Source organism: Panulirus ornatus, chromosome 5 (genome assembly GCF_036320965.1).
Source record: "Panulirus ornatus isolate Po-2019 chromosome 5, ASM3632096v1, whole genome shotgun sequence".
NCBI classification, from domain to species: Eukaryota; Metazoa; Arthropoda; class Malacostraca; order Decapoda; family Palinuridae; genus Panulirus; species Panulirus ornatus.
The window spans coordinates 46097655-46123473 of record NC_092228.1 but is presented as its reverse complement, the minus strand read 5'-3'; the positions used below and the strand labels follow the sequence as shown (position 1 = coordinate 46123473).

General features: G+C 46.4%; 1 protein-coding gene across 1 annotated transcript in view; it reads right to left on the bottom strand.

Moving 5' to 3' along the window:
* Positions 1 to 822: 822 nt before the first annotated feature.
* Positions 823 to 25819, bottom strand: part of LOC139748814 (roundabout homolog 2-like) — a 399946-nt gene continuing 374949 nt past the window's right edge. The window contains exons 8-12 of the mRNA XM_071662244.1: positions 15148 to 15265; positions 14505 to 14699; positions 6131 to 6246; positions 1186 to 1404; positions 823 to 861 (exon numbers count right to left, since the gene is read on the bottom strand). Coding sequence (XP_071518345.1) covers positions 823 to 861; positions 1186 to 1404; positions 6131 to 6246; positions 14505 to 14699; positions 15148 to 15265 — 687 coding nt within the window. The remainder of the gene's footprint in view (positions 862 to 1185; positions 1405 to 6130; positions 6247 to 14504; positions 14700 to 15147; positions 15266 to 25819) is intronic.

Below are 25819 nucleotides of genomic sequence, written 5' to 3'. Positions count from 1 at the left end.
TTGCGTCACTGAGGCGTCAGGCCAAGGCGTATTGCGTCACTGAGGCGTCAGGTCGAAGCGTATGTCACTGAAGCGTAAGGCCAAGGCGTACTTGCGTCACTGAGGCGTCAGGCCGAGGCGTATTGCGTCACTGAGGCGTCAGGCGAAGCGTATGGCGTCACTGAAGCGTCAGGCCAAGGCGTATTGCGTCACTGAGGCGTCAGGGCCGAGGCGTATTGCGTCACTGAGGCGTCAGGCCCGAGGCGTATGGCGTCACTGAGGCGTCAGGGCCGAGGCGTATTGCGTCACTGAGGCGTCAGGGCCAAGGCGTATGGCGTCACTGAGGCGTCAGGGCCGAGGCGTATTGCGTCACTGAGGCGTCAGGCCAAGGCGTATGGCGTCACTGAGGCGTCAGGGCCGAGGCGTATTGCGTCACTGAGGCGTCAGGCCTAAGGCGTATGGCGTCACTGAGACGTCAGGGCCAAGGCGTATTGCGTCACTGAGGCGTCAGGGCCAAGGACGTATTGCGTCACTGAGGCGTCAGGCCGAGGCGTATGGTGTCACTGAGGCGTCAGGCCGAGGCGTATGGTGTCACTGAGGCGTCAGGCCGAGGCGTATGGCGTCACTGAGGCGTCAGGCCGAGGCGTAATGCGTCACTGAGGCGTCAGGGCCAAGGCGTATTGCGTCACTGAGGCGTCAGGGCCAAGGCGTATTGCGTCACTGAGGCGTCAGGCCGAGGCGTATGGCGTCACTGAGGCGTCAGGCCGAGGCGTAATGCGTCACTGAGGCGTCAGGGCCAAGGCGTAATGCGTCACTGAGGCGTCAGGGCCAAGGCGTATTGCGTCACTGAGGCGTCAGGGCCAAGGCGTATTCCGTCACTGTCTAACAAGAGACGGAAGAACAGGATTGGAATTTATGAAATCTGACTAACCTGCGGTGGGGGGGGGGGGACCATGTTAGAGGGGGGGGGGGAGATCTAGACAGACAGACAGAAGGACGGACACACATACACAATGCCAGACGTAAAGACAGAGACAGACAGACAGGACGGACACACACACACACACACACACACAATGCCAGATGTACAGACAGAGACAGACAGACAGGACAGACAGCACACACACACACACAATTCAAGATGTACAAATAGAGACAGACAGACAGACAGACAGAAGAAAACACACACACACACACCAGACGTACAGACAGAGAGAGACCCACCTTGGCCAGTGGGTGGAGCAAGACAGGGTCAACGTGGAGTGAGACAGGGGAGGTGTAGGGCCCCCTGCCTGCCGTGGTGGAGGACGCAAGCGTCAGATGGTACGAATTGCCCAGGGTCAAGTTGTGGACCCGCAGTGACGTCACCGAACCGTTGACGGCCTTGGACAGGAAGACGGACCCGTCCGCCGAGACGATCTCCAGCTGTAGGGGTAGACAGGAGGTGAGGTGCAGTGGTAGACAGGAGGTTAGATGCAGTGGTAGACAGGGTTAGGTGCAGTGGTAGACAGGAGGTGAGGTGCAGTGGTAGACAGGAGGTAAGGTGCAGTGGTAGACAGGAGGTTAGGTGCAGTGGTAGACAGGAGGTTAGCTGCAGTGGTAGACAGGAGGATAGGTGCAGTGGTAGACAGGAGGTTAGGTGTAGTGGTAGACAGGAGGTGAGGTGCACTGATAGACAGGAGGTGAGGTGCAGTGGTAGACAGGAGGTGAGGTGCAGTGGTAGACAGGAGGTAAGTTGCAGTGGTAGACAGGAGGTTAGGTGCAGTGGTAGACAGGAGGTGAGGTGCAGTGGTAGACAGGAGATTAGCTGCAGTGGTAGACAGGAGATTAGCTGCAGTGGTAGACAGGTTAGGTGCAGTGGTAGACAGGAGGTAAGGTGCAGTGGTAGACAGGAGGTTAGGTGCAGTGGTAGACAGGAGGTGAGGTGCAGTGGTAGACAGGAGGTGAGGTGCAGTGGTAGACAGGAGGTAAGGTGCAGTGGTAGACAGGAGGTTAGGTGCAGTGGTAGACAGGAGGTTAGCTGCAGTGGTAGACAGGAGGATAGGTGCAGTGGTAGACAGGAGGTTAGGTGTAGTGGTAGACAGGAGGTTAGGTGTAGTGGTAGACAGGAGGTAAGGTGCAGTGGTAGACAGGAGGTAAGGTGCAGTGGTAGACAGGAGGTTAGGTGTAGTGGTAGACAGGAGGTAAGGTGCAGTGGTAGACAGGAGGTTAGGTGTAGTGGTAGACAGGAGGTTAGGTGAAGTGGTAGACAGGAGGTAAGGTGCAGTGGTAGACAGAAGGTTAGGTGAAGTGGTAGACAGGAGGTAAGGTGCAGTGGTAGACAGGAGGTAAAGTGCAGTGTTAGAAAGGAGGTTAGGTGTAGTGGTAGACAGGAGGTAAGGTGCAGTGGTAGACAGGAGGTTAGGTGTAGTGGTAGACAGGTTAGGTGCAGTGGTAGACAGCAGGCGAGGTGCAGTTGTAAGACAGGAGGTTAGGTGCAGTGGTAGACAGGGAGGTTAGGTGCAGTGGTAGGACAGGATGTTAGCTGCAGTGGTAGACAGGGGTGAGGTGCTAGTGGTAGACAGAGGTTGAGGTGCAGTGGTAGACAGAGGTGAGGTGCACTGGTAGACAGGAGGTGAGGTGCAGTGGTAGACAGGAGGTTAGCTGCAGTGGTAGACAGGAGGTTAGGTGCAGTGGTAGACAGGTTAGCTGCAGTGGTAGACAGGAAGTTAGTTGCAGTGGTAGACAGGAGGTTAGCTGCAGTGGTAGACAGGAGGTTAGGTGCAGTGGTAGACAGGAAGTTAGTTGCAGTGGTAGACAGGAGGTTAGCTGCAGTGGTAGACAGGAGGTTAGGTGCAGTGGTAGACAGGAGGTTAGCTGCAGTGGTAGACAGGAGGTTAGGTGCAGTGGTAGACAGGAGGTGAGGTGCAGTGGTAGACAGGAGGTTAGGTGCAGTGGTAGACAGGAGGTGAGGTGCAGTGGTAGACAGGAGGTTAGGTGCAGTGGTAGACAGGAGGTTAGGTGCAGTGGTAGACAGGAGGTGAGGTGCAGTGGTAGACAGGAGGTTAGGTGCAGTGGTAGACAGGAGGTGAGAAGCGAGGCGTCAGGGGAAATGGGAGACCTTACACATGGCGGACATGCACAAGCGAGTTGATCATCTACCTGTAGATGGTAGACAGGGTAGATTATTCTACCCCAGAATCTGGAGGTGGTTATGGGGGGACGTCACTTCTCCCCTCACCCCAGTAAGGTTGTAGAACCTCTCCCCTCACCCAGTAAGGTTGTAGAACCTCTCCCCTCACCCTGGTGAGGTTGTAGAACCTCTCCCCTCACCTCAGTAAGGTTGTAGAACCTCTCCCCTCACCCCACGCATTCTAAAACCTCTTCCCTCACCCCAGTAAGGTTGTAGAACCTCTCCCCTCACCCCACGCATTCTAAAACCTCTACCCTCACCCCAGTAAGGTTGTAGAACCTCTCCCCTCACCCCAGTCAGGATGTAGAACCTATCCCCTCACCCCACGCATTCTAAAACCTCTCTCCTCACCCCAGTAAGGTTGTAGAGCCTCTCCCCTCACCCCAGTAAGGTTGTAGAACCTCTCCCCTCACCCCAGTCAGGATGTAGAACCTATCCCCTCACCCCACGCATTCTAAAACCTCTCTCCTCACCCCAGTAAGGTTGTAGAACCTCTCCCCTCACCCCAGTAAGGTTGTAGAACCTCTCCCCTCACCCCAGTCAGGATGTAGAACCTATCCCCTCACCCCACGCATTCTAAAACCTCTCTCCTCACCCCAGTAAGGTTGTAGAACCTCTCCCCTCACCCCACGCATTCTAAAACCTCTCTCCTCACCCCAGTAAGGTTGTAGAACCTCTCTCCTCACCCCAGTAAGGTTGTAGAGCCTCTCCCCTCACCCCAGTAAGGTTGTAGAACCTCTCCCCTCACCCCAGTCAGGATGTAGAACCTATCCCCTCACCCCAAGCATTCTAAAACCTCTCTCCTCACCCCAGTAAGGTTGTAGAGCCTCTCCCCTCACCCCAGTAAGGTTGTAGAACCTCTCCCCTCACCCCAGTCAGGATGTAGAACCTATCCCCTCACCCCACGCATTCTAAAACCTCTCTCCTCACCCCAGTAAGGTTGTAGAACCTCTCCCCTCACCCCAGTCAGGATGTAGAACCTATCCCCTCACCCCACGCATTCTAAAACCTCTTCCCTCACCCCAGTAAGGTTGTAGAACCTCTCCCCTCACCCCAAGCATTCTAAAACCTCTTCCCTCACCCCAGTAAGGTTGTAGAACCTCTCCCCTCACCCCAAGCATTCTAAAACCTCTCTCCTTACCCCAGTAAGGTTGTAGAACCTCTCCCCTCACCCCAGTCAGGATGTAGAACCTATACCCTCACCCCACGCATTCTAAAACCTCTTCCCTCACCCCAGCAAGGTTGTAGAACCTCTCCCCTCACCCCAAGCATTCTAAAACCTCTTCCCTCACCCCAGTAAGGTTGTAGAACCTCTCCCCTCACCCCAGTCAGGATGTAGAACCTCTCCCCTCACCCCACGCATTCTAAAACCTCTTCTCTCACCCCAGCAAGGTTGTAGAACCTCTCCCCTCACCCCAAGCATTCTAAAACCTCTTCCCTCACCCCAGTAAGGTTGTAGAACCTCTCCCCTCACCCCAGTCAGGATGTAGAACCTCTCCCCTCACCCCACGCATTCTAAAACCTCTCCCCTCACCCCAGTAAGGTTGTAGAACCTCTCCCCTCACCCCACGCATTCTAAAACCTCTCCCCTCACCCCAGTAAGGTTGTAGAACCTCTCCCTCACCCCAGTAAGGTTGTAGAACCTCTCCCCTCACCCCAGTAAGGTTGTGGAACCTCTCCCCTCACCCCAGTAAGGTTGTAGAACCTCTCCCCTCACCCCACGCAGGTTGTAGCACCGGCCCAGCAGGTGTGGAATCAAAGCAGGGGGGGACCCGGGCGGTGGTTATACAGGTCCTTGAGAGCCGGTTATGGACGCAGAGCGCGGGGTTGTAACAACCTGTTCAGGTCAGCGCCCGCAAGTAACATTGTTAACATGGAGTTAACACAAGAGGGCCCGGGCCTGCCAGATGAACAACACCTGAGGTTTACCAGGGAGAGTAACGTGAGTTGTGGACATGATGAGAGAGAGAGAGAGAGTAGAGAGAGAGAGAGAGAGAGAGAGAGAGAGAGAGAGAGAGAGAGAGAGAGAGAGAGAGAGAGAGAGGGGGGGGGGGAGAGAGAGAGAGTAGAGAGAGAGAGAGAGAGAGAGAGAGAGAGAGAGAGAGAGAGAGAGAGAGAGAGAGAGAGAGAGAAAGAGAGCGAGAGAGAGTAGAGAGAGAGAGAGAGGGGGGGGGAGAGGAGAGAGAGAGAGAGAGAGAGAGAGAGAGAGAGAGAGAGAGAGAGAGAGAGAGAGAGAGAGAGGGGGAGAGAGAGAGAGAGAGAGAGAGAGAGGAGAGAGAGAGAGAGAGAGAGAGAGAGAGAGAGAGAGAGAGAGAATCTCTCTCTCCTCGTACCTGCCCAAGAACCACGGTTCTCTCTCCCCACAATGTCGTTTCCTTACCTCCCCACTTTCCTCCCTCTACTCCCTTCCCTTAACGACTCCCTCTTTCCCTAATCCCTCCCTCCAGTCCCCCTTCCCCTCCCAATCCCTCCAACCAATCTCCCTCTGTTCCCTCCACTCTCTTCCCTTCACACCCTACTCCCTCCCAATCCTAATCCTCCACACCAATCCCCTTCTCCCAATCCCTCACATCCAATCCTCCTCTTACCTATACTCCCATCTCTTCACCCCTGTCTTCCCTAATCTCCCCTTTCTAATCCCCACCTAATCCCTCCACTCAATCCCTGCCATCCAATAACTCCCACCCAATCTCTCCCACTCAATCCCTCCACTCAATCCCCCTACCCAATCCCTCCACCCAATCCCTCATACCCAATCCCTCCCATCCAATCCCTCCTACCCAATCCCTCCCACCCAATCCCTCATACCCAATCCCTCCTACCCAATCTCTCCCAGTCAATCCCTCATACCCAATCCCTCCTACCCAATCTCTCCCACTCAATCCCCCCTACCCAATCTCTCCCACTCAATCTCTCCTACCCAATCTCTCCTACCCAATCCCTCCCATCCAATCCCTCTCTCCCCCAATCCCCACTCACCTGGTAGCCGACGATTGGACCATTCCGGTGTAGAGGTGGAGGTGGGGACCAGAACACAGCTGCTGTGGTCACATTAGTCAACTGAACTCCCACACTCTGTGGGGGCATCGTTGGAGCTGTGGGGGAGGCGGGCGGGAAGTGATTTGTGGGGCGTCATGTGTGGGGAGTAGGTCGGGACGTGGTTTGTAGGGGGGGGGGCAGGTCGGGACGTGGTTTGTGGGGGGGGGGGCAGGTCGGGACGTGGTTTATGGGGAGTGTAGTGTGAGACGTGGTTTGTGGGGAGTGTCATTTGTGGGGAGTGCAGTGGTTTGTGGGGAGTGTCAATTGTGGGGAGTGTAGTGTGAGACGTGGTTTGTGGGGAGTGCCAATTGTGGGGAGTGTAGTGTGAGACGTGGTTTGTGGGGGGTGCCAGTTGTGGGGAGTGTAGTGTGAGACGTGGTTTGTGGGGAGTGCCAATTGTGGGGAGTGTAGTGTGAGACGTGGTTTGTGGGGAGTGCCAATTGTGGGGAGTGTAGTGTGAGATGTGGTTTGTGGGGAGTGCCAGTTGTGGGGAGTGTAGTGTGAGACGTGGTTTGTGGGGAGTGCCAGTTGTGAGGAGCAATTCGGGGCGTGGTTTGTGGGAGTTGGATGAGGGCGTGGGCGTTGACGTGGTTCCAGCGGTGGAGTGGGCGTGGAGGTGTGGATGAAATTGGAAAGGAGGGAAAATGAAATTGGTTATTTCCAAAAATAGGAATCTATATATATATATATATATATATATATATATATATATATATATATATATATATATATATATATATATATAGCTATCATATATTAGCATATATGACCAGAACAAATGTACAAAAAATATATCATCTATCTATTTATATTTCTATCCATCCATCCATCTACCTATCTATCTATCTATCTATCTATCTATCTATCTATCTATCTATCTATCTATCTATCTATCTATATATATATATATATATATATATATATATATATATATATATATTCTTACATATGAGTACAATGTACGATTTATGTATCTATAAATATCACATATTCATACACATATGATCACAAGTAATGTATATGATTTATATACGAAGCTCAGAAACCAAAAACATGTGATAAAAATCTATAAGCAATGAAAAAGATCATAAACAATTTAATAAAGAAATTGATAAAAACATAAAAACAATTAATAGATGATTTAACGGAGTAGAAATCCATTGTTGAATTCGTAAAAGATTATAAAAATCACAGATGAACAATTAGAAGCACTCTAAACATTATATAAATTAATTAGAAGCTAGAAATCATAGATAAAGTCATTAAAGAAAAATGTTCGCAAAAAATATCAGTGATAAATTAACAACACAAACCCCATTTTCTAAAAAAAAGAAATCTTAAAAAATCATTAAAAATTTAATCAAATTTAAAAATAAAATCATGAATTGATGAAGTCAACATAGATCACAGTCAGAAAGTAAGAGCAATGATACTTTCAAAAAGTATATAAAAGTTATCAATAATAAAAGGATTTGAAGTTATTGATTATAAATGCATATAAAAGTTATTGATAAAAGTGGATAAAAGTTATTGATACTAAAAGTATATAAAGTTATTGATAAAAGTACAATAAAAGTTATTGATAATAAACGCATATAAAAGTTATTGATAATAAAAGTATATAAAGGTTACTGATAATAAAAGTATATAAAAGTAATTGATAATAAAAGTATATAAAAGTGACTGATAATAAAAGTATATAAAAGTGACTGATAATAAAAGTATATAAAAGTGACTGATAATAAAAGTATATAAAAGTGACTGATAATAAAAGTATATAAAAGTGACTGATAATAAAAGTATATAAAAGTGACTGATAATAAAAGTATATAAAAGTGACTGATAATAAATGTATATAAAAGTGACTGATAATAAAAGTATATAAAAGTGACTGATAATAAAAGTATATAAAAGTGACTGATAATAAAAGTATATAAAAGTGACTGATAATAAAAGTATATAAAAGTGACTGATAATAAAAGTATATAAAAGTGACTGATCACAGAAACGGGAGAAATTCCGTTGATGAATCCATGAAAATTCTATCAACAGCTCCCCCCACCCCCACCCCGTTGTCCCCCCCCACCCCCCCCATGGCCGGACTGACGCCATCTGACTGGTGGAGGGGTGGTGGAGGGGTGGTGGAGGGGTGGAGGAGGGGTGGTGGAGGGGTGGTGGGGGGGTGGTGGAGGGGTGGAGGGGTGGTGGGGTGGAGGGGGGTGGTGGAGGGGGGGGGGAGGTGGTTCATATGTCTTTCAGAAGACGTCAAATATTCAAGAGTGGAACCACACGAGGCCATTCGAACCCCAGCCTTCAACATGACCACTAACTACATCATCAACTCCTGTGTTCATATGAACGGCTCTCTCTCTCTCTCTCTCTCTCTCTCTCTCTCTCTCTCTCTCTCTCTCTCTGTGAGAGACAGCCCTACCCTATGGCACTATGTAGGTACATATGTACTCTCTCTCTCTCTCTCTCTCTCTCTCTCTCTCTCTCTCTCTCTCTCTCTCTCTCTATGTGAGAGACAGCCCTACCCTATGGCACTATGTAGGTACATATGTACTCTCTCTCTCTCTCTCTCTCTCTCTCTCTCTCTCTCTCTCTCTCTCTCTCTCTCTCTCTGTATGTGAGAGACAGCCCTACCCTATGGCACTATGTAGGTACATATGTACTCTCTCTCTCTCTCTCTCTCTCTCTCTCTCTCTCTCTCTCTCTCTCTCTCTGTATGTGAGAGACAGCCCTACCCTATGGCACTATGTAGGTACATATGTACTCTCTCTCTCTCTCTCTCTCTCTCTCTCTCTCTCTCTATGTGAGAGACAGCCCTACCCTATGGCACTATGTAGGTACATATGTACTCTCTCTCTCTCTCTCTCTCTCTCTCTCTCTCTCTCTCTCTCTCTCTCTCTGTATGTGAGAGACAGCCCTACCCTATGGCACTATGTAGGTACATATGTACTCTCTCTCTCTCTCTCTCTCTCTCTCTCTCTCTCTCTCTCTCTCTCTCTCTCTGTATGTGAGAGACAGCCCTACCCTATGGCACTATGTAGGTACATATGTACTCTCTCTCTCTCTCTCTCTCTCTCTCTCTCTGTATGTGAGAGACAGCCCTACCCTATGGCACTATGTAGGTACATATGTACTCTCTCTCTCTCTCTCTCTCTCTCTCTCTCTCTCTCTCTCTCTCTCTCTCTCTCTCTCTTTCTCTCACTATCCTCGACAATAACCAGTTCAGCCCAGGCCAGCAAGACCCTTTCTCGCCAATTATTAATCATTCCATTTTCTTCCTTCATAGAAAACGAGATTGATTCCCACCCATCCTTGTGTGACGTCATTCTCTCCAACACGGTCAAATATCACCACCATCTCCACCACTACCACCACCACCACCTCCTCCACCACCACCATCTCCACCACCACCCACCACCACCACCACCACCATCTCCACCACCATCTCCACCACCAACACCAGATAGGGAGAGGGAGAATGCCAAGATTACAAGGAAGAGTAAGAGCAAGAGACACAGAGAGAGAGAGAGAGAGAGAGAGAGAGAGAGAGAGAGAGAGAGAGAGAGAGAGAGAGAAAATAGGAGGTGCATAAAATGGGAGAGAGAGACCAAACACGAGTGGAGAGATTAGTGAGGGTGTGTGTGTGGAGATGGTAATTGGAAGTGAGGAGAGGTGGAGAGGTTATCTGGGGTGGTTACGGAGGAAAGGGAGAGAGAGAGAGAGAGAGAGAGAGAGAGAGAGAGAGAGAGAGAGAGAGAGAGAGAGAGAGAGAGAGAGAGAGAGAGAGAGAGACCCCATCCCTCCAAACCAGCCCCGAAATCGACAGAGACAAAAGGGGCGAGCGAGGGAGGGGGGAATTTTCAAACCCAGTAGTAGACGGATGAGTTGAAAGAACCCATCTCCCTCGCCATCGCGTACCCAACACACACACACACAATAAAGGAGAAGTAACAAAGAGATCCAATGAGGCAGGAGAGACCGAGATAAAAGAGAACAGAGGAACGTAGGGGGGAAGGAAGGAAGGAACAGAGAGGAACATGAGGTAAGGAACAGGGCGAAACCCTGCTCGAAACCCTGGTTAAATAGAACCCCCTGATTACACCCAACTCGCTTGTGCAGACCCAGCAATTTACACTTTCCCTCTTCATACTAAAGGGATATTCGAATGACCGATCTTCTCAAGATATTCAGAGAAATATTCACCTTCGGAGGGATTACTCGACTTCAGACGCTGTTTCGTAAACATGTTTCACTTGTCCTAACTTCGGACTGTTAGAAAGTCAGTTCGAAACATGATCTCGCTAGCTTCAGCGACTGGTATCGCGATGGATTACGACACGAAACTTTGTGATACATGCTTCACTGACTTACTCTGGTCTTCCAGTGAGGTAGAATAGACCCCTTTGAGGTCTGTTATGGTCCTGTATCCCGCCTGTACAGAGCACTACAAACCACAGATCACCACCCCAGCACCTCCAACCCGACTCCATGAACCACCATCTAGAGGGCGTCTTGCACCACGGACGGATTCGAACACAGCCAACAAAAACCCCGTTTCGAAGCGCCTCGAATCTTTGCCCTGGCTTCGAACGCTACGAACCAAACGTCTCTTGAAAGCCTCGACGACCTAGCTGGATTTCGAACACCCATCTTCGGAACGTCTCGAACACCCATCTTCGGAACGTTTCGAACACCCATCTTCGGAACGGTTCGAACCCACCCCCCCGGTGGCGCTGGCTCGGAGCCCCGGTGAACCACCCGACCGACCATTTTCGAACGTGTCGCATTTCCCTCTCCCGTCTAACTCGAGTCCCCCACACACACTCCCACACACCGTCCCATGCACAACGAAGCTAATCTCCCATTGTTTCCCTCCCTCCCCTCACACACTATTGGGTTCACATATAGCGTAGTTGTGCCGCTGAAACGTACGACGTACGAGCGAGAGGAAATAATATATTCACGGAGGTCGCATTTGACGCGCGGAGAAAATGGGTTACTGTAGACTTTTTCGATGTGCTGTTTGGTGGCTGAGGTGGGTGTGTGGATGACGTAGGCTGGCGAGGAAGTGAAGTTTCAAATGCTCCAAGACTGGTGGTAATCCTACGTGAATTAACTAAAAGAGAAGCGAATTCCTTAAATGTCAAACTCTTTGAATATCTGTGTCCTGCCAGTGATGATGGCTTCACCTTTGCGACCCGAGTCTGAAGATCCAGGGCCAAAGAATAAGGTATCGTATCCTAAGGGCGCACTGTCGTGCTCAAGGGTCGTTTACTCTTGCGCTCAAGGGTCGTACCCTCGTGCTTCAAGGGCCTTACCGTCGTGTTCAAGGGTCGTGCCGTCGTGTTCAAAGGTCTTACCGTCGTGTTCAAGGGTCGTACCGTCGTGTTCAAGGGTCGTACCCTCGTGCTCAAAGGCCTTACCGTCGTGTTCAAGGGTCGTACCGTCGTGTTAAAGGTTCGTACCGTCGTGCTCAAGGGTCGTATAGTCGCGTTCAAGGGTCGTACCGTCGTGTTCAAGGGCCTTACCCTCGTGCTCAAGGGCCTTACCATCGTGTTCAAGGGTCGTACCGTCGTGTTCAAGGGTCGTACCGTCGAGCTCAAGGGTCGTACCGTCGTGTTCAAGGGTCGCACCCTCGTGCTCAAGGGTCGTGCCGTCGTGCTCAAGGGTCGTACCGTCGTGCTCAAGGGTCGTACCGTCGTGCCCAAGGGTCGTACCGTCGTGTTCAAGGGTCGTGCCGTCGTGCCCAAGGGTCGTACCGTCGTGTTCAAGGGTCGTGCCGTCGTGTTCAAGGGTCGTACCGTCGTGTTCAAGGGTCGTGCCGTCGTGTTCAAGGGTCGTGCCGTCGTGTTCAAGGGTCGTACCGTCGTGCTCAAGGGTCGTACCCTCGTGCTCAAGGGCCTTACCATCGTGTTCAAGGGTCGTACCGTCGTGTTCAAGGGCCTTACCCTCGTGCTCAAGGGCCTTACCATCGTGTTCAAGGGTCGTACCGTCGTGTTCAAGGGTCGTACCGTCGTGCTCAAGGGTCGTACCCTCGTGCTCAAGGGTCGTACCGTCGCGTTCCAGGGTCGTGCCGTCGTGCTCAAGGGCCTTACCGTCGTGTTCAAGGGTCGTACCTTCGTGCCTAAGGGTCGTACCGTCGTGCTTAAGGAGTTCGAAATGAACATACGAAGACCCGGCGACCAATTTGCACAGGGGGTCAACAACTGTTCGTTCTCGAAGAACAATAATTGGACAGAAGGAAATATACGAAAGTTCCTGGACATCCATCGGACCCGGACGATCGTTGACGAATGGTGATACAACACAATGCAAGGCAGCAACCTCCACTCTTGCTTCCAGGCCAGAGACTCAAAAGACTTTTGCCACTGGGTCTTCTGGGAGGCAGGCCTTCTGGAAGAGATGTATTAACTCCAAGTCCCTGAAGTGAGTCTTCGAAGGATCGACGCCTTTGGAGTACAATTCCGTCCATCGTCACTTCGATATGTGGAGTTCTTCTCTACCTCAAGGCGTTCTGAGAGGAGAGAAAGACTCACTGCTGAAGAGGATGGGACGATGTGAGATGGATGAAACTGGGAAAAGGAAGAAATAAATATGGAAGAAGGGAAATAACCCTCAAATCTCTTGTGGTTCTTGAAGATCCTTTTTTTTTTTTTTTCTTTCGTGTGCAAAGCTAGGCTTTCTTTTATACATATAGGAAACTAATTTTGGTAGTTTTCAAAATTTCCAAATTTAGTACAATCAAGTGTCGTGGATGCACACCACATCACTCACAGAGAACATCAAAAGTCCACACGACTTTCTCCTCTTCTCAACCACCATCACTTCTCCCACCTTTTATCAATACTCCTGGAATATTCAATCGCTGAACTCTTTCACAGAATATTCGAAGTGTATTCCTCACATCTTTCGTGTGTGTGTGTCTCTCTCTCCTCACTTTAGATGGTATCTCTTGTTTTGTTTCCATCAGTTATGAGGGCTGGACTCCAGTCTCCCTGGCTCCCCTTCGACCTGAACTCATCAGCTGGATAGACTGCTCAGTGTAACCTCTCTTCACTACCCTCCTTGATGGCCAGGTTTCCAGGAATTTCAATCTATCTTCCACGATTTCTTTGAGCCCGCCACTTCGCAGTCTGTCACACGCGTGTTTCCAATCCTCCCTCTTCCTCTCTCCACTTCAACTCAGATATCATCTTCAATCATCCAGCCCTTTAATTCGCCCCCTTTCCTCCCTTAACCGTGCAGTAGATATCTTCCAGTGCGCCCACCTCCATATCAACTTTACCCTCGAGCTTTTTAAAGGAGAGAAATAGACACATCCATCACTGGAACCAACTGCTGGTCTCAACTTCCATAGAGTCGAAGGCATCTGTGTTGAGTTTCATTCCAGCTTCGTTAACTGCGGCAGAAGAGCTCCCTCCCTCACTCCTCTCTAACAATTTACTAAAGACAAGCAAAACCACCCATACAATAACTACAAGAGTAACTGGAATACTAACATGTCTTCAGGTACCGATACGTACTGGAAGAAAAGCGTTTCATATTTGGAAAATCGAATCGCAAGAAAGTGACCACAATAAACTTCTAGTGTTCCAGAGGATACTACATCCACAATGGTTCCAGCCAATGATAATCATTCCCCCTGTCTGGTCTACTGAAGTTTATTACCCGAAGTCTTCCAAAAGGCGTGAATCAAGGAGGCAAAATAATTCGAAGGCATCTGGAAGCCAAGTTTTGGCGCCTAGAATACAATAAGACGAACCAAAGATGACTTTGAACATCTGGAATACACTAATTACTATTGATGTGGAACCTCTACAGCACAATGGAACTAATCAGGAGAGGTTCTCTGGTCTTTTTTGACGTATCGAATCTAATCTTCACCGAAGTCGAGGCATCGAACTCAAGAGGAATAGTTCCTCTAGCTCTTCCAGCTTCTTAATCACATTGAAGATAATTACCCAAAAAACTTGGGAGGCCTGAATGAGCCACGTTAATCATCAATTCATGACAAGACTTCAAAGGACTGAAGAGGCCACAGGAGCCATCCATTCATCACAAAAGACTTCAAATCCCGAACCTGTAACAGTGGCCAGCCATCCACTCGTCACACAGACTTCGAAGACCTGAAGAACCCACACCCAGACCCACCTCTTCATCCCAGAACCTGCAACAGTGGCCAGCCATCCACTCGTCACACAGCCTTCGAAGACCTGAAGAACCCACACCCACCTCTTTATCCCAGACATCGACCTCGGGAGTCGAAGTCGAGCACGACCTACCCCAAGGAAGAGGCCCTCCTCACCTGCTTCGGGCGTCTCGAAGCTACGACTGTTGGACGGGTGACCCTCGTAGGTCTTGAAGAACGGGACGAGGAAGACGGTGTAGGCCCGGTAGTGGTAAAGGCCATGGAGGACGTAGGAGGAGGCACCAGGCCCCGCATTCAGAACCGTCACCACCGTCGAGTTCCCTGGCTCTCCCAAGGGCGGTCGCTGGGCACCTGTCCAGAACGGTGAGGCGAAAGAACACTTGGGAAATAAGTGCTATCTGAGGTACACCTTACCAGATCAAAGCTGCTCGTTACTTTATCATTAAGTAAATCTAAATTAGTAAAAAAGAGACCTTGTTAATTACATTTTGCTCTAAATTGGCTCATCCATTTTTCAATTAACCTGACTTATGAGTAAAAGTGGCCCTTCCTCGTCACCCTGTGACCTGCCTGGAAGTCTGACCTCTGCGCTGTGACCTGGCTCAAAAGTGTAACCCACGAGACTATGACCTAATCAGGGTCTGACCTTAATACTCTTTGACCTGATCCCACATATTGTGCCTTAATATATGCCCTAGCCACCCCCCCAAAAAGGTCAAAGGTTAGAATCCATCAGATCGACTTGATCATCCTCTCTTTAACTATGACCTTAGCGCTGACAACTGACGAAAAGACTGACCTTTGACCCGAGGCTTGGCTCCTGCCGCCGTGACCCTGGCTGGAGAAGGGTGGAAGTCACGTGATGTATGGTGGAGACGTATGTAGAATCCCTCGACGGAACTGCCCTCACCGGTCATCTAAAATACCAGGTCAAATGGGGTCAAGTGAGGTCAAGCGGGGTCATATGGGGTCAAAATAGGATACGTGAGGAACAGAGGTCACCCAGTAGTTAAAGTTGAGTTAAAAAGATCTGAGATTAGATAATGATGAGTTATGATAATGTCAGATGAGGTCAATTGAGGTCATAGATCAACCCATGGCTAATTTGGATAACAAGAAGGCTGATCTAATCTGAGTGAAGGCAGAGATAGTCCAAACAAGGTCAAATATGCTATAGGAAGGTTAGGGGTCAACCATGGCTACTGGACACTTCAATTAGGTCGTTAGAAAGGTTAGGTTAGGTCAGGAAACGTTAGATGAAAACCTGTGTGGGGGGAAAAAATCATGAATCATTTACTTGTTAACATCAATTATGGGGTCAACAATTGGGTAGTTCAATAGCTATACCGGGGTCAAACGAGGTCATACCTGACTGCTCGAAGGTTTAACGAGGCACTCGTACAGCAGACGAGGTTAAGGGAAGACTAAATCTTGCCAATCTAAACTAGTTTCCTTGTGTGTGTGTGTGTTACTCTATTGCTTGCTACTGTCTCCAAATTGACGTGTGAGTCTTTGAGTTAGTCCGTTGTCACAAACCAGCTCAAAATGACCCACTGTTCTGTTTCTCCCTGCAGGAGCTTCGTTCACCTTTGTGTTCCTTTGTCTGGCGAGATGAGGTGGGGTAAGGATGAGGTCAGACTCCCTCATTAACATACGCAAATGAAAGGGACATAAATCAGGTTTTTTTTTTTTGCGAGGTAAAGGTATATTTATTGTCAATAAGGAGGTAAAGTGAAGGGGTTTTGGGGGGGCGCTTGGGATGAAGATCACTGGGACCCAATGGAAAGTTAATGTCCCAACTTACTGTCCCATGGAGAAATTACTGCCCTAGTGGGAGACTTACTTACCCAGTGGGGACTCTGATACCGTCCCCTGTGGGGAAACTATGGTCCCTAGTGGGGAAATTACTGTCCCAGTGGGGAAATCATCATCCCAGTGGGATATCACTGTCCCCAGTGGGATATTATCGTCCCCCAGTGGGATATCACTGTCCCCAGTGGGATATTATCGTCCCCCAGTGGGAATTCATTTTCCCCAGTGGGAGGAACTTGAACTTAACCAGATCTTCAGTGGCAATAATTTCTCTCCCCACACCTCCCATCCCATCCCATGATCCCTAAACTCCCAGAATGGGTTCTTATCTCCACTCCACACCCCCTGGGTCCCAGCCGTGGGACTCACATGTGACAGTGGGAGGTGAGTAATGGCTGGCGGGGATCCAGGAGAAGCCATTCTTCATCGGACGCCCCTGCTCAGGTCGGGGGCTCACGCCCTTCTGCTGGGGCACGACGGTGCGACGGGGCCTTATATAACCTCGGGCGCGCGCGCGCGGCCACGCACGTTCCAGTGTTACGCCGCCGTCCAACCGAGACTTTGAAAAAGTTGTTGACGTCGCTTTATCTTATACATATGGCGGGTTTGTGAGTGGCATTTTGAATGGGAATGGAACAGGTCTTTGACATCTATGCGCACACACACACACACACACACACACACATACACACACACACACACACACACACCATTCCCTTAGGCAAATATACCCAAATATCACACAATATACGACCTGTGGACCCAACCAGTGGACGTGGCCAACTTCCTGGGCGCTGCAGGAACCTCATAAGGATAGAATGGACTCTTATGAAAGGACGGAAGTATATATATATATATATATATTCCTACGAGTCCACGAGGGAAAATGGAACACGATAAGTTCCCAAGTGCACTTTCGTGTCATAATCACATCATCAGGGGAGACACAAGAGAGAAATATAAGTCAGTTGATATACAACGAAGAGACAAAGCTAGGACGCCATTGGGTAAACTCGCCATTTCCCGCCTTAGCGAGGTAGGGTCAAGAACAGAACATAACGCACAAATATTCTCTCCAAACATGACTATCTAACAGGTTTACAGATGGCCATATAAACCCGACATAAACCAGGTTAAACCAGTGGACAATGCTGAGAGGGCGAAGTCAAGATGGATAGGCCCTTAAACCAGCGGTGGACAGTCGTGTGTGTGTGTGTGTGTGTGTGTGTGTGTGTGTGTGTGTGTGTGTGTGTACAACGCCCTCCACCAACACAAAACCTCACCACTTGATATCCAACTCTCACCCCCCCCTCCCCCTCCCCCCACAACACAATAGCTTTTGTTGAAAGGCATTTTTAAAACATTCAAAATAAAAAAAAAATCCCTGATTAAACCACCGTCAGACAATACTACTTTTATCATCAACTGTTGATGTATATAACACACATACACACACACACACACACACATAGACACACACACATACACACACACATACATACATACATACATACATTACACACACACAAATACACACACACACACACACACACACACACACACACACATACACACACACACACACATACACACACACACACACACACACACATACACACACACACACACACACACACACACATACACACACACACACACACACACACACACACACACACACACACACACACACCTTCCCTCCTCCCCTAACACAAAAACACACATGTTCACCCCCCCCCCTCCCTCTCACAAACCAGAGCCAACCACCTCACATCCACCCACCCACTCATCCCCTACTATCCATCCTCCATCTTTCAAAATAACAGCGGACGACCGTGATCTCTCTCTCTCTCTCTCTCTCTCTCTCTCTCTCTCTCTCTCTCTCTCTCTCACTAGATTATGGAGCTTTAGACGTCATTCATCAGCAGAAGCAAACAATAGTTTTCATTTGTGTGACTCAACCGACGTGAGAGAGAGAGAGAGAGAGAGAGAGAGAGAGAGAGAGAGAGAGAGAGAGAGAGAGAGAGAAAGAAAGAGAGAGAGAGAGAGAGAGAGAGAGAGAGAGAGAGAGAGAGAGTGAGAGAGAGAGAGAGACCTCCCTCTCATTTATCTCCTCCCTCGACACCCGGCTTGGCCCTTTCCAATCCCTGATACAAGACCCTTCCAATCCCCTCACTCTAATCCTCTGTAAAAAGCTCCCAGTCTAACCCGCCCAATCCCTCGGTCCAGCCCTGTCCAATCACCCAATCCCTCGGTCCAGCCCTGCCAATCACCCAATCCCTCGGTCCAGCCCTACCAATCACCCAATCCCTCGGTCCAGCCCTGTCCAATCACCCAATCCCTCGGTCCAGCCCTGCCAATCACCCAATCCCTCGGTCCAGCCCTGCCAATCACCCAATCCCTCGGTCCAGCCCTGCCAATCACCCAATCCCTCGGTCCAGCCCTGCCAATCACCCAATCCCTCGGTCCAATCTTCCGTAATCCTTCGGTCTAATCCTCCCAAATCAATCTGTCCAATCCACCCACTCGGTCCAATCCTCCCTAATCCCTTACTCATGCTAAGCTCTCCCAATGCTTTAGTCTGATGCTCCTAATCCCTGTCCAATCCTTCCAAATCCCTCAGTCCAGACCTCCCAATCCCTCTGCCTAGGCTTCCTAATCCCTTAGTCCAGTCCTTCCAAATCCCTCGGTCCAGACCTCCCAATCCCTCTGCCTAGGCTTCCTAATCCCTTAGTCCAGTCCTTCCAAATCCCTCAGTCCAGACCTCCCAATCCCTCTGCCTAGGCTTCCTAATCCCTCAGTCCAGTCCTTCCAAATCCCTCAGTCCAATCCTCCCAATCCCTGAGCCCAGACCTCCCAAATCCCTTCGTCAAATCCTCCAAATTCTTCAGTCTGAGGCTCCTAATCCCTCAAGTCCAGGCTTCCCAATCCCTCAGTCCAATCCTCCCCAATCCCTTGGTCCAATCCCCTTCCCTCTCCCTTCCACACCAGTTCATTATCTCTCATCTTTTCCACCTAACCTAACCTAACCTTCCAGCCTCTCCCTTCCTCCCCTGCTGCTCATTATGCCTCTCTCTCTCTCTCTCTCTCTCTCTCTCTCTCTCTCTCTCTCTCTCTCTCTCTCTCTCTCTCTCTCTCTGCAAACGTATGGAAAGGAGGAAAAAAAAAGGCAGGTGTTTATTTATGTGGGAAGGGAGGACATGCCTGAGAGGTTGGAAGAGGAGCGGGACGGGGCAAGGCGAGGAAGAGGAGGAGGAGGAAGAGGAGGAAGAGGAGGAGGAGGAGGTGGAGGAGGAGGTGGAGGAGGAAAAGGTGGAGGAGGAAGAAGAGGATGAAGAGGAGGATGAGGAGGACGAGGAGGATTAGGAAAAGGAAGAGGTGGAGGTGGAGGAGGAGGAGGAGGAAGAGGTGGAGGAGGAAGAGGAAGAGGGGGAAGAGGCAGAAGAGGAGAAGGAAGAGGAAGTGGAGAAGGATGAAGAGGAGGAAGAGGTTCAGGAGGAAGGGGAAGAGGCAGAAGAGGAGGAGCATGAAGAGGAGGTGGAGGAGGAAGAGGTGGAGGAGGAAGAGGAGGAAGAGGAAGAGGGAGAGGTGGAGGAGGAAGAGGAGGAAGAGGGGAAGAGTAAGAGGAAGAAGAGTAGGTGCTAACCCCACCATACTACCATCTATACCTGGTGTCCTTCATCCTTGCATCTCGCACAGAATCTATACCATTAATATAATCAATCCATTAATATAATCTATACCATTAATATAATCTATCCATTAATATAATCTATCCATTAATATAATCTATACCATTAATATAATCTATCCATTAATATAATCTATCCATTAATATAATCTATACCATTAATATAATCTATACCATTAATATAATCTATACCATTAATATAATCTATCCATTAATATAATCTATACCATTAATATAATCTATACCATTAATATAATCTATACCATTAATATAATCTATACCATTAATATAATCTATACCATTAATATAATCTATACCATTAATATAATCAATCCATTAATATAATCTATACCATTAATATAATCTATCCATTAATATAATCTATACCATTAATATAATCTATACCATTAATATAATCTATACCATTAATATAATCTATACCATTAATATAATCTATACCATTAATATAATCTATCATTAATATAATCTATACCATTAATATAATCAATCCATTAATATAATCTATACCATTAATATAATCTATACCATTAATATAATCTATACCATTAATATAATCTATACCATTAATATAATCTATACCATTAATATAATCTATCCATTAATATAATCTATACCATTAATATAATCTATACCATTAATATAATCTATACCATTAATATAATCTATCCATTAATATAATCTATACCATTAATATAATCAATCCATTAATATAATCTATACCATTAATATAATCTATCCATTAATATAATCTATCCATTAATATAATCTATACCATTAATATAATCTATACCATTAATATAATCTATACCATTAATTAATCTATACCATTAATATAATCTATACCATTAATATAATCTATACCATTAATATAATCTATACCATTAATATAATCTATCCATTAATATAATCTATACCATTAATATAATCTATACCATTAATATAATCTATACCATTAATATAATCTATACCATTAATATAATCTATACCATTAATATAATCTATACCATTAATATAATCTATACCATTAATATAATCTATCCATTAATATAATCTATACCATTAATATAATCAATCCATTAATATAATCTATACCATTAATATAATCTATACCATTAATATAATCTATACCATTAATATAATCAATCCATTAATATAATCTATACCATTAATATAATCTATACCATTAATATAATCTATCCATTAATATAATCAATCCATTAATATAATCTATACCATTAATATAATCTATACCATTAATATAATCTATCCATTAATATAATCTATACCATTAATATAATCTATCCATTAATATAATCTATACCATTAATATAATCTATCCATTAATATAATCTATACCATTAATATAATCTATCCATTAATATAATCTATACCATTAATATAATCTATCCATTAATATAATCTATACCATTAATATAATCTATCCATTAATATAATCTATACCATTAATATAATCTATCCATTAATATAATCTATACCATTAATATAATCTATCCATTAATATAATCTATACCATTAATATAATCTATCCATTAATATAATCTATACCATTAATATAATCTATACCATTAATATAATCTATACCATTAATATAATCTATCCATTAATATAATCATCCTTTTTTTATACCATTTTATAAGAATCATCTTCAAACCATTACTTCCATCCAACAAAATCATCAAAGATTTACGGGAAAGTGAAAAAAAAACAATAATAATAAAATAATGCAAAAGTTTTCATCTATGTAAAATCCAAAAAAAGAGAAAAAAAAATTTTTTTGTGTTCACATCTTCAGTTTGAGCGTTTGTATGATCTTACGAGAAGCCACGTCAATGAAGTTAAAAATCTAGTAAGGCAGCAGAGAATTGCAGGAAGAAAAAATGCCAAATTTAATACCAAATTTATTTGTCACAGAAAACGGGATTAAATTTTATAGATTAGGGAAAATTGAAACGTCAGGATCTCGCCCTGGACTCGTCCCCAGAGATTTTCTTATTTCCTCCTGTCTCTGGGGGTGAGGGGGGGGGGAGGCGAACGCCGACAATCTCTGGGGTCAAAAAGTGGCTTTCTCTGGGGGAAGGAGGGGGGAGGGGGCTAACTCTGGGGGGTGACCTCTACAATCCAGGGGGGGGGGGGGGTCCTCCAATTATCTCTGGGGTATCTGGTATTATCTCCGGAGTTATCTTCTACAATCTCTGGGGCAGCTTCATACAATATCTGGGGGTACCTCGTGGATATATATATATATATATATATATATATATATATATATATATATATATATATATATATATATATATATATATATATATATATAAATTGGAAAGAATCCCATAGGAATACACACATAGAGACACACACACACACACACAAACACACAGACTGACAGACAGACAGACAGACAGACACACACACACACACACACACATATATATATATATATATATATATATATATATATATATATATATATATATATATATATATATATATATATAAAGTATACAAATATATACATACATTCATACATATATACAGTGACAGAAGATATGTAATGATTCAAAAACAACTGGCAAATTAAACTTAATTAATTACATTTATGCATGACCAGCCCCGCGTCATGTTCTGCCTCATAAAGTCATGCAAGTGTTCAGAGCCGGAGTGAACATGTCATGGTGTTCTGTGTAGCTCGTTACTGAACATTTCATAAAATATCTTGACGCTGGGAAAGAGAAAGTGGACGAATTCCAGCTCACACCCTTCACATTTCCCTGAACAATTTGCATATTGAAAGCAATATATGTATTTGCATAGTATAGCTATCTATTTATTATCTAACTATCTCTCTCTCTCTCTCTCTCTCTCTCTCTCTCTCTCTCTCTCTCTCTCTATATATATATATATATATATATATATATATATATATATTTTTTTTTTTTTTCATTTTGCTTTGTCGCTGTCTCCCGCGTTTGCGAGGTAGCGCAAGGAAACAGACAAAAGAAATTGCCCAACCCGCCCCCATACACATGTATATACATACACGTCCACACACGCAAATATATATACCTATACATCTCAATGTACACATATATATACACACACAGACATATACATATATACCCATGCACACAATTCACACACACACATATATATATATATATATATATATATATATATATATATATATATATATATATATATATATATATATATATATATATTACATATGGCTTCCTAAACACACAGACAGGTTCAATTTCCACAGCAGGAGGGGATCGAGAGCACCAATATCCTTCATCCTCTAAAAAAAAAATAAAAAATGGAAAAAAAAACCAAAAAAAAATTCTCTATATATCCCAGAGTACGTGGAATTATTAGAGTCATATATTTCGTTGTCAGACGAGGGGCGAATCTCGCTCAGAATTATGACGACCAAGGCAGAGTACAGGAGACACACAGTGGGGGGCGACTCCTGGACTGGAAACTCCCTCTCTAGTGGAAAGAAAAGAAAACGGGTGCGGGGGTTGTGCCCTTCTCAAAGACTCGGTGCACAGGGTCGACTGAAGACACGTCCAGTAGTGATGTAACATTAAATGTTTCATATCAAGAGTTAAATTCCCATAATTGAAATTTTTTTTTTTCCAAATACCATCCCCCTCCCCCCCTCATGTGTGCGAGGTAGCGCTAGGAAAAAGACAACAAAGGCCCCATTCGTTCACACTCAGTCTCTAGCTGTCATGTAATAATGCACCGAAACCACAGCTCCCTTTCCACAACCAGGCCTCACACAACTTTCCATGGTTTACCCCAGACGCTTCACATGCCCTGCTTCAATCCACTGACACTTTATGTACATATATATACATAAGGTGTTACCGGACTTTCCCTATACATGGTCACATCCGGAGCAACGGAGCACACAGCCTCACTGGCGAACTTCTCCCCGGCGAGGGAGCCCACCCTCGCCCTGCCACTGGTTGGGGCGCAGCATCAAAAAGGGGGCGCGAGGCCCCTCGGTTGGACACTAGTGCACTTTGCCATCACACAAGTGATGATGAACATCATATTAGGGGTACATGAAGAGGCGGCTTGGGAGCAGTGTGCGCGCGCGTGTGTGTGTGTGTGTGTGTGTGTGTGTGTGTGTGTGTGTGTGTGTGTGTGTGTGTGGGGCTGGGTAGATAAAGCCCCCAAGGGAAGGGAGAGTAAAGAGGAAGGTGGTGGGTGGGGGATGGGCGGGCGGGCGGGCGGCGCGACCTGCCCCCCAAGGGAAGGGGGATGACACGGGAAATAATGGGAGTTTGGAAAATGGTGTGTGTGATTTACTGGCTTTCGTGATGACCTCCCCCCCCCCCGTCCAGGGGTCTTCAGCGACGCAACGAAGAGACCCACCCAGAGACCTCTGTGTGTGTGTATACACACTGGCTATACAACTTATACGATCTGGTTATGTATATACATACACATCATATACATCTTACCACGCATGTGTATAGCTAGTGTATGTCTTATGTGGTTTATACATGGCAGACAACACATGCAATCACTGGCGATATGCAAATCGAGATAATGATATAAATTATCATATCATATTTATATATTTATCATATCATTATTATCATCATTATTACTGGAGAGAAAACCATTTTTATGACACGAATATGTATTTTCATAGATCATAATAGCAGACTTATTTCTTAATCCTCCCTCTATATTAAAAACTCTCTCTCTCTCTCTCTCTCTCTCTCTCTCTCTCTCTCTCTCTCTCTCTCTCTCTCTCTCTCTCTCATTATCACTTGCTCTCTCTCACTCGCCTGCTCTCTCTCTCTCTCTCTCTCTCTCTCTCTCTCTCTCTCTCTCTCTCTCTCTCGACAGGACCATGAACAAGGATGGATGTTGGGAAGGGGGGTGAAAGAGAGGGAGAAGGGGGGGATGGGGAGGGGAGGGGAGTTAGAGTTAGAGAGAGAGAGAGAGAGAGAGAGAGAGAGAGAGAGAGAGAGAGAGAGAGAGAGAGAGAGAGAGAGAAGGGGGCGGGGGGGCGGGAGGGAGTGGTGTTGGGCGCTTGGCCCAGTGAAATATGGCAAAGATAAGTGGGCAAGTAACGGCATGCAAATATGGCCTCTCTCTCTCTCTCTCTCTCTCTCTCTCTCTCTCTCTCTCTCTCTCTCTCTCTCTCTCACACACACACAGAGTACCGCCGCTCCCCCTCTCTCTCCCCCCCCCTCGCTAACCCCAACCCTCCATAAGGGCCATAATTACACTAAGATAACCAATCTTTCCCTCCGTAAGTGAATTACCCACAGTGTGGCTCCTCTCTAACCCCGCAGCCCAGGTCACCTTTCAGGATAGGAGGCAGGTGTAGCTTACAGTGAGACCTGGTATACAGGTCACTGGTATACAGGTCCTGGTATACAGGTCACTGGTATAGTCACTGGTATCCAGGTCATTGGTGTACAGGTCACTGGTATACAGGTCACTGGTATACAGGTCCTGGTATACAGGTCCTGGTATACAGGTATTGGTATACAGGTCACTGGTATACAGGTCCTGGTATACAGGTATTGGTATACAGGTCACTGGTATACAGGTCACTGGTATACAGGTCCTGGTATACAGGTATTAGTATACAGGTCACTGGTATACAGGTCCTGGTATACAGGTCCTGGTATACAGGTATTGGTATACAGGTCACTGGTATACAGGTCACTGGTATACAGGTCCTGGTATACAGGTATTGGTATACAGGTCACTGGTAAACAGGTCACTGATATACAGGTCCTATCCAGTCTACAGTAAACCTTGCTATCCAGTCTACAGTAAACCTTGCTATACAGTCTGCAGTAAACCTTGTATCCAGTCTACAGTAAACCTTGTTATACAGTCTGCAGTAAACCTTGCTATACCGGCTACAGTAAACCTTGCTATACAGTTT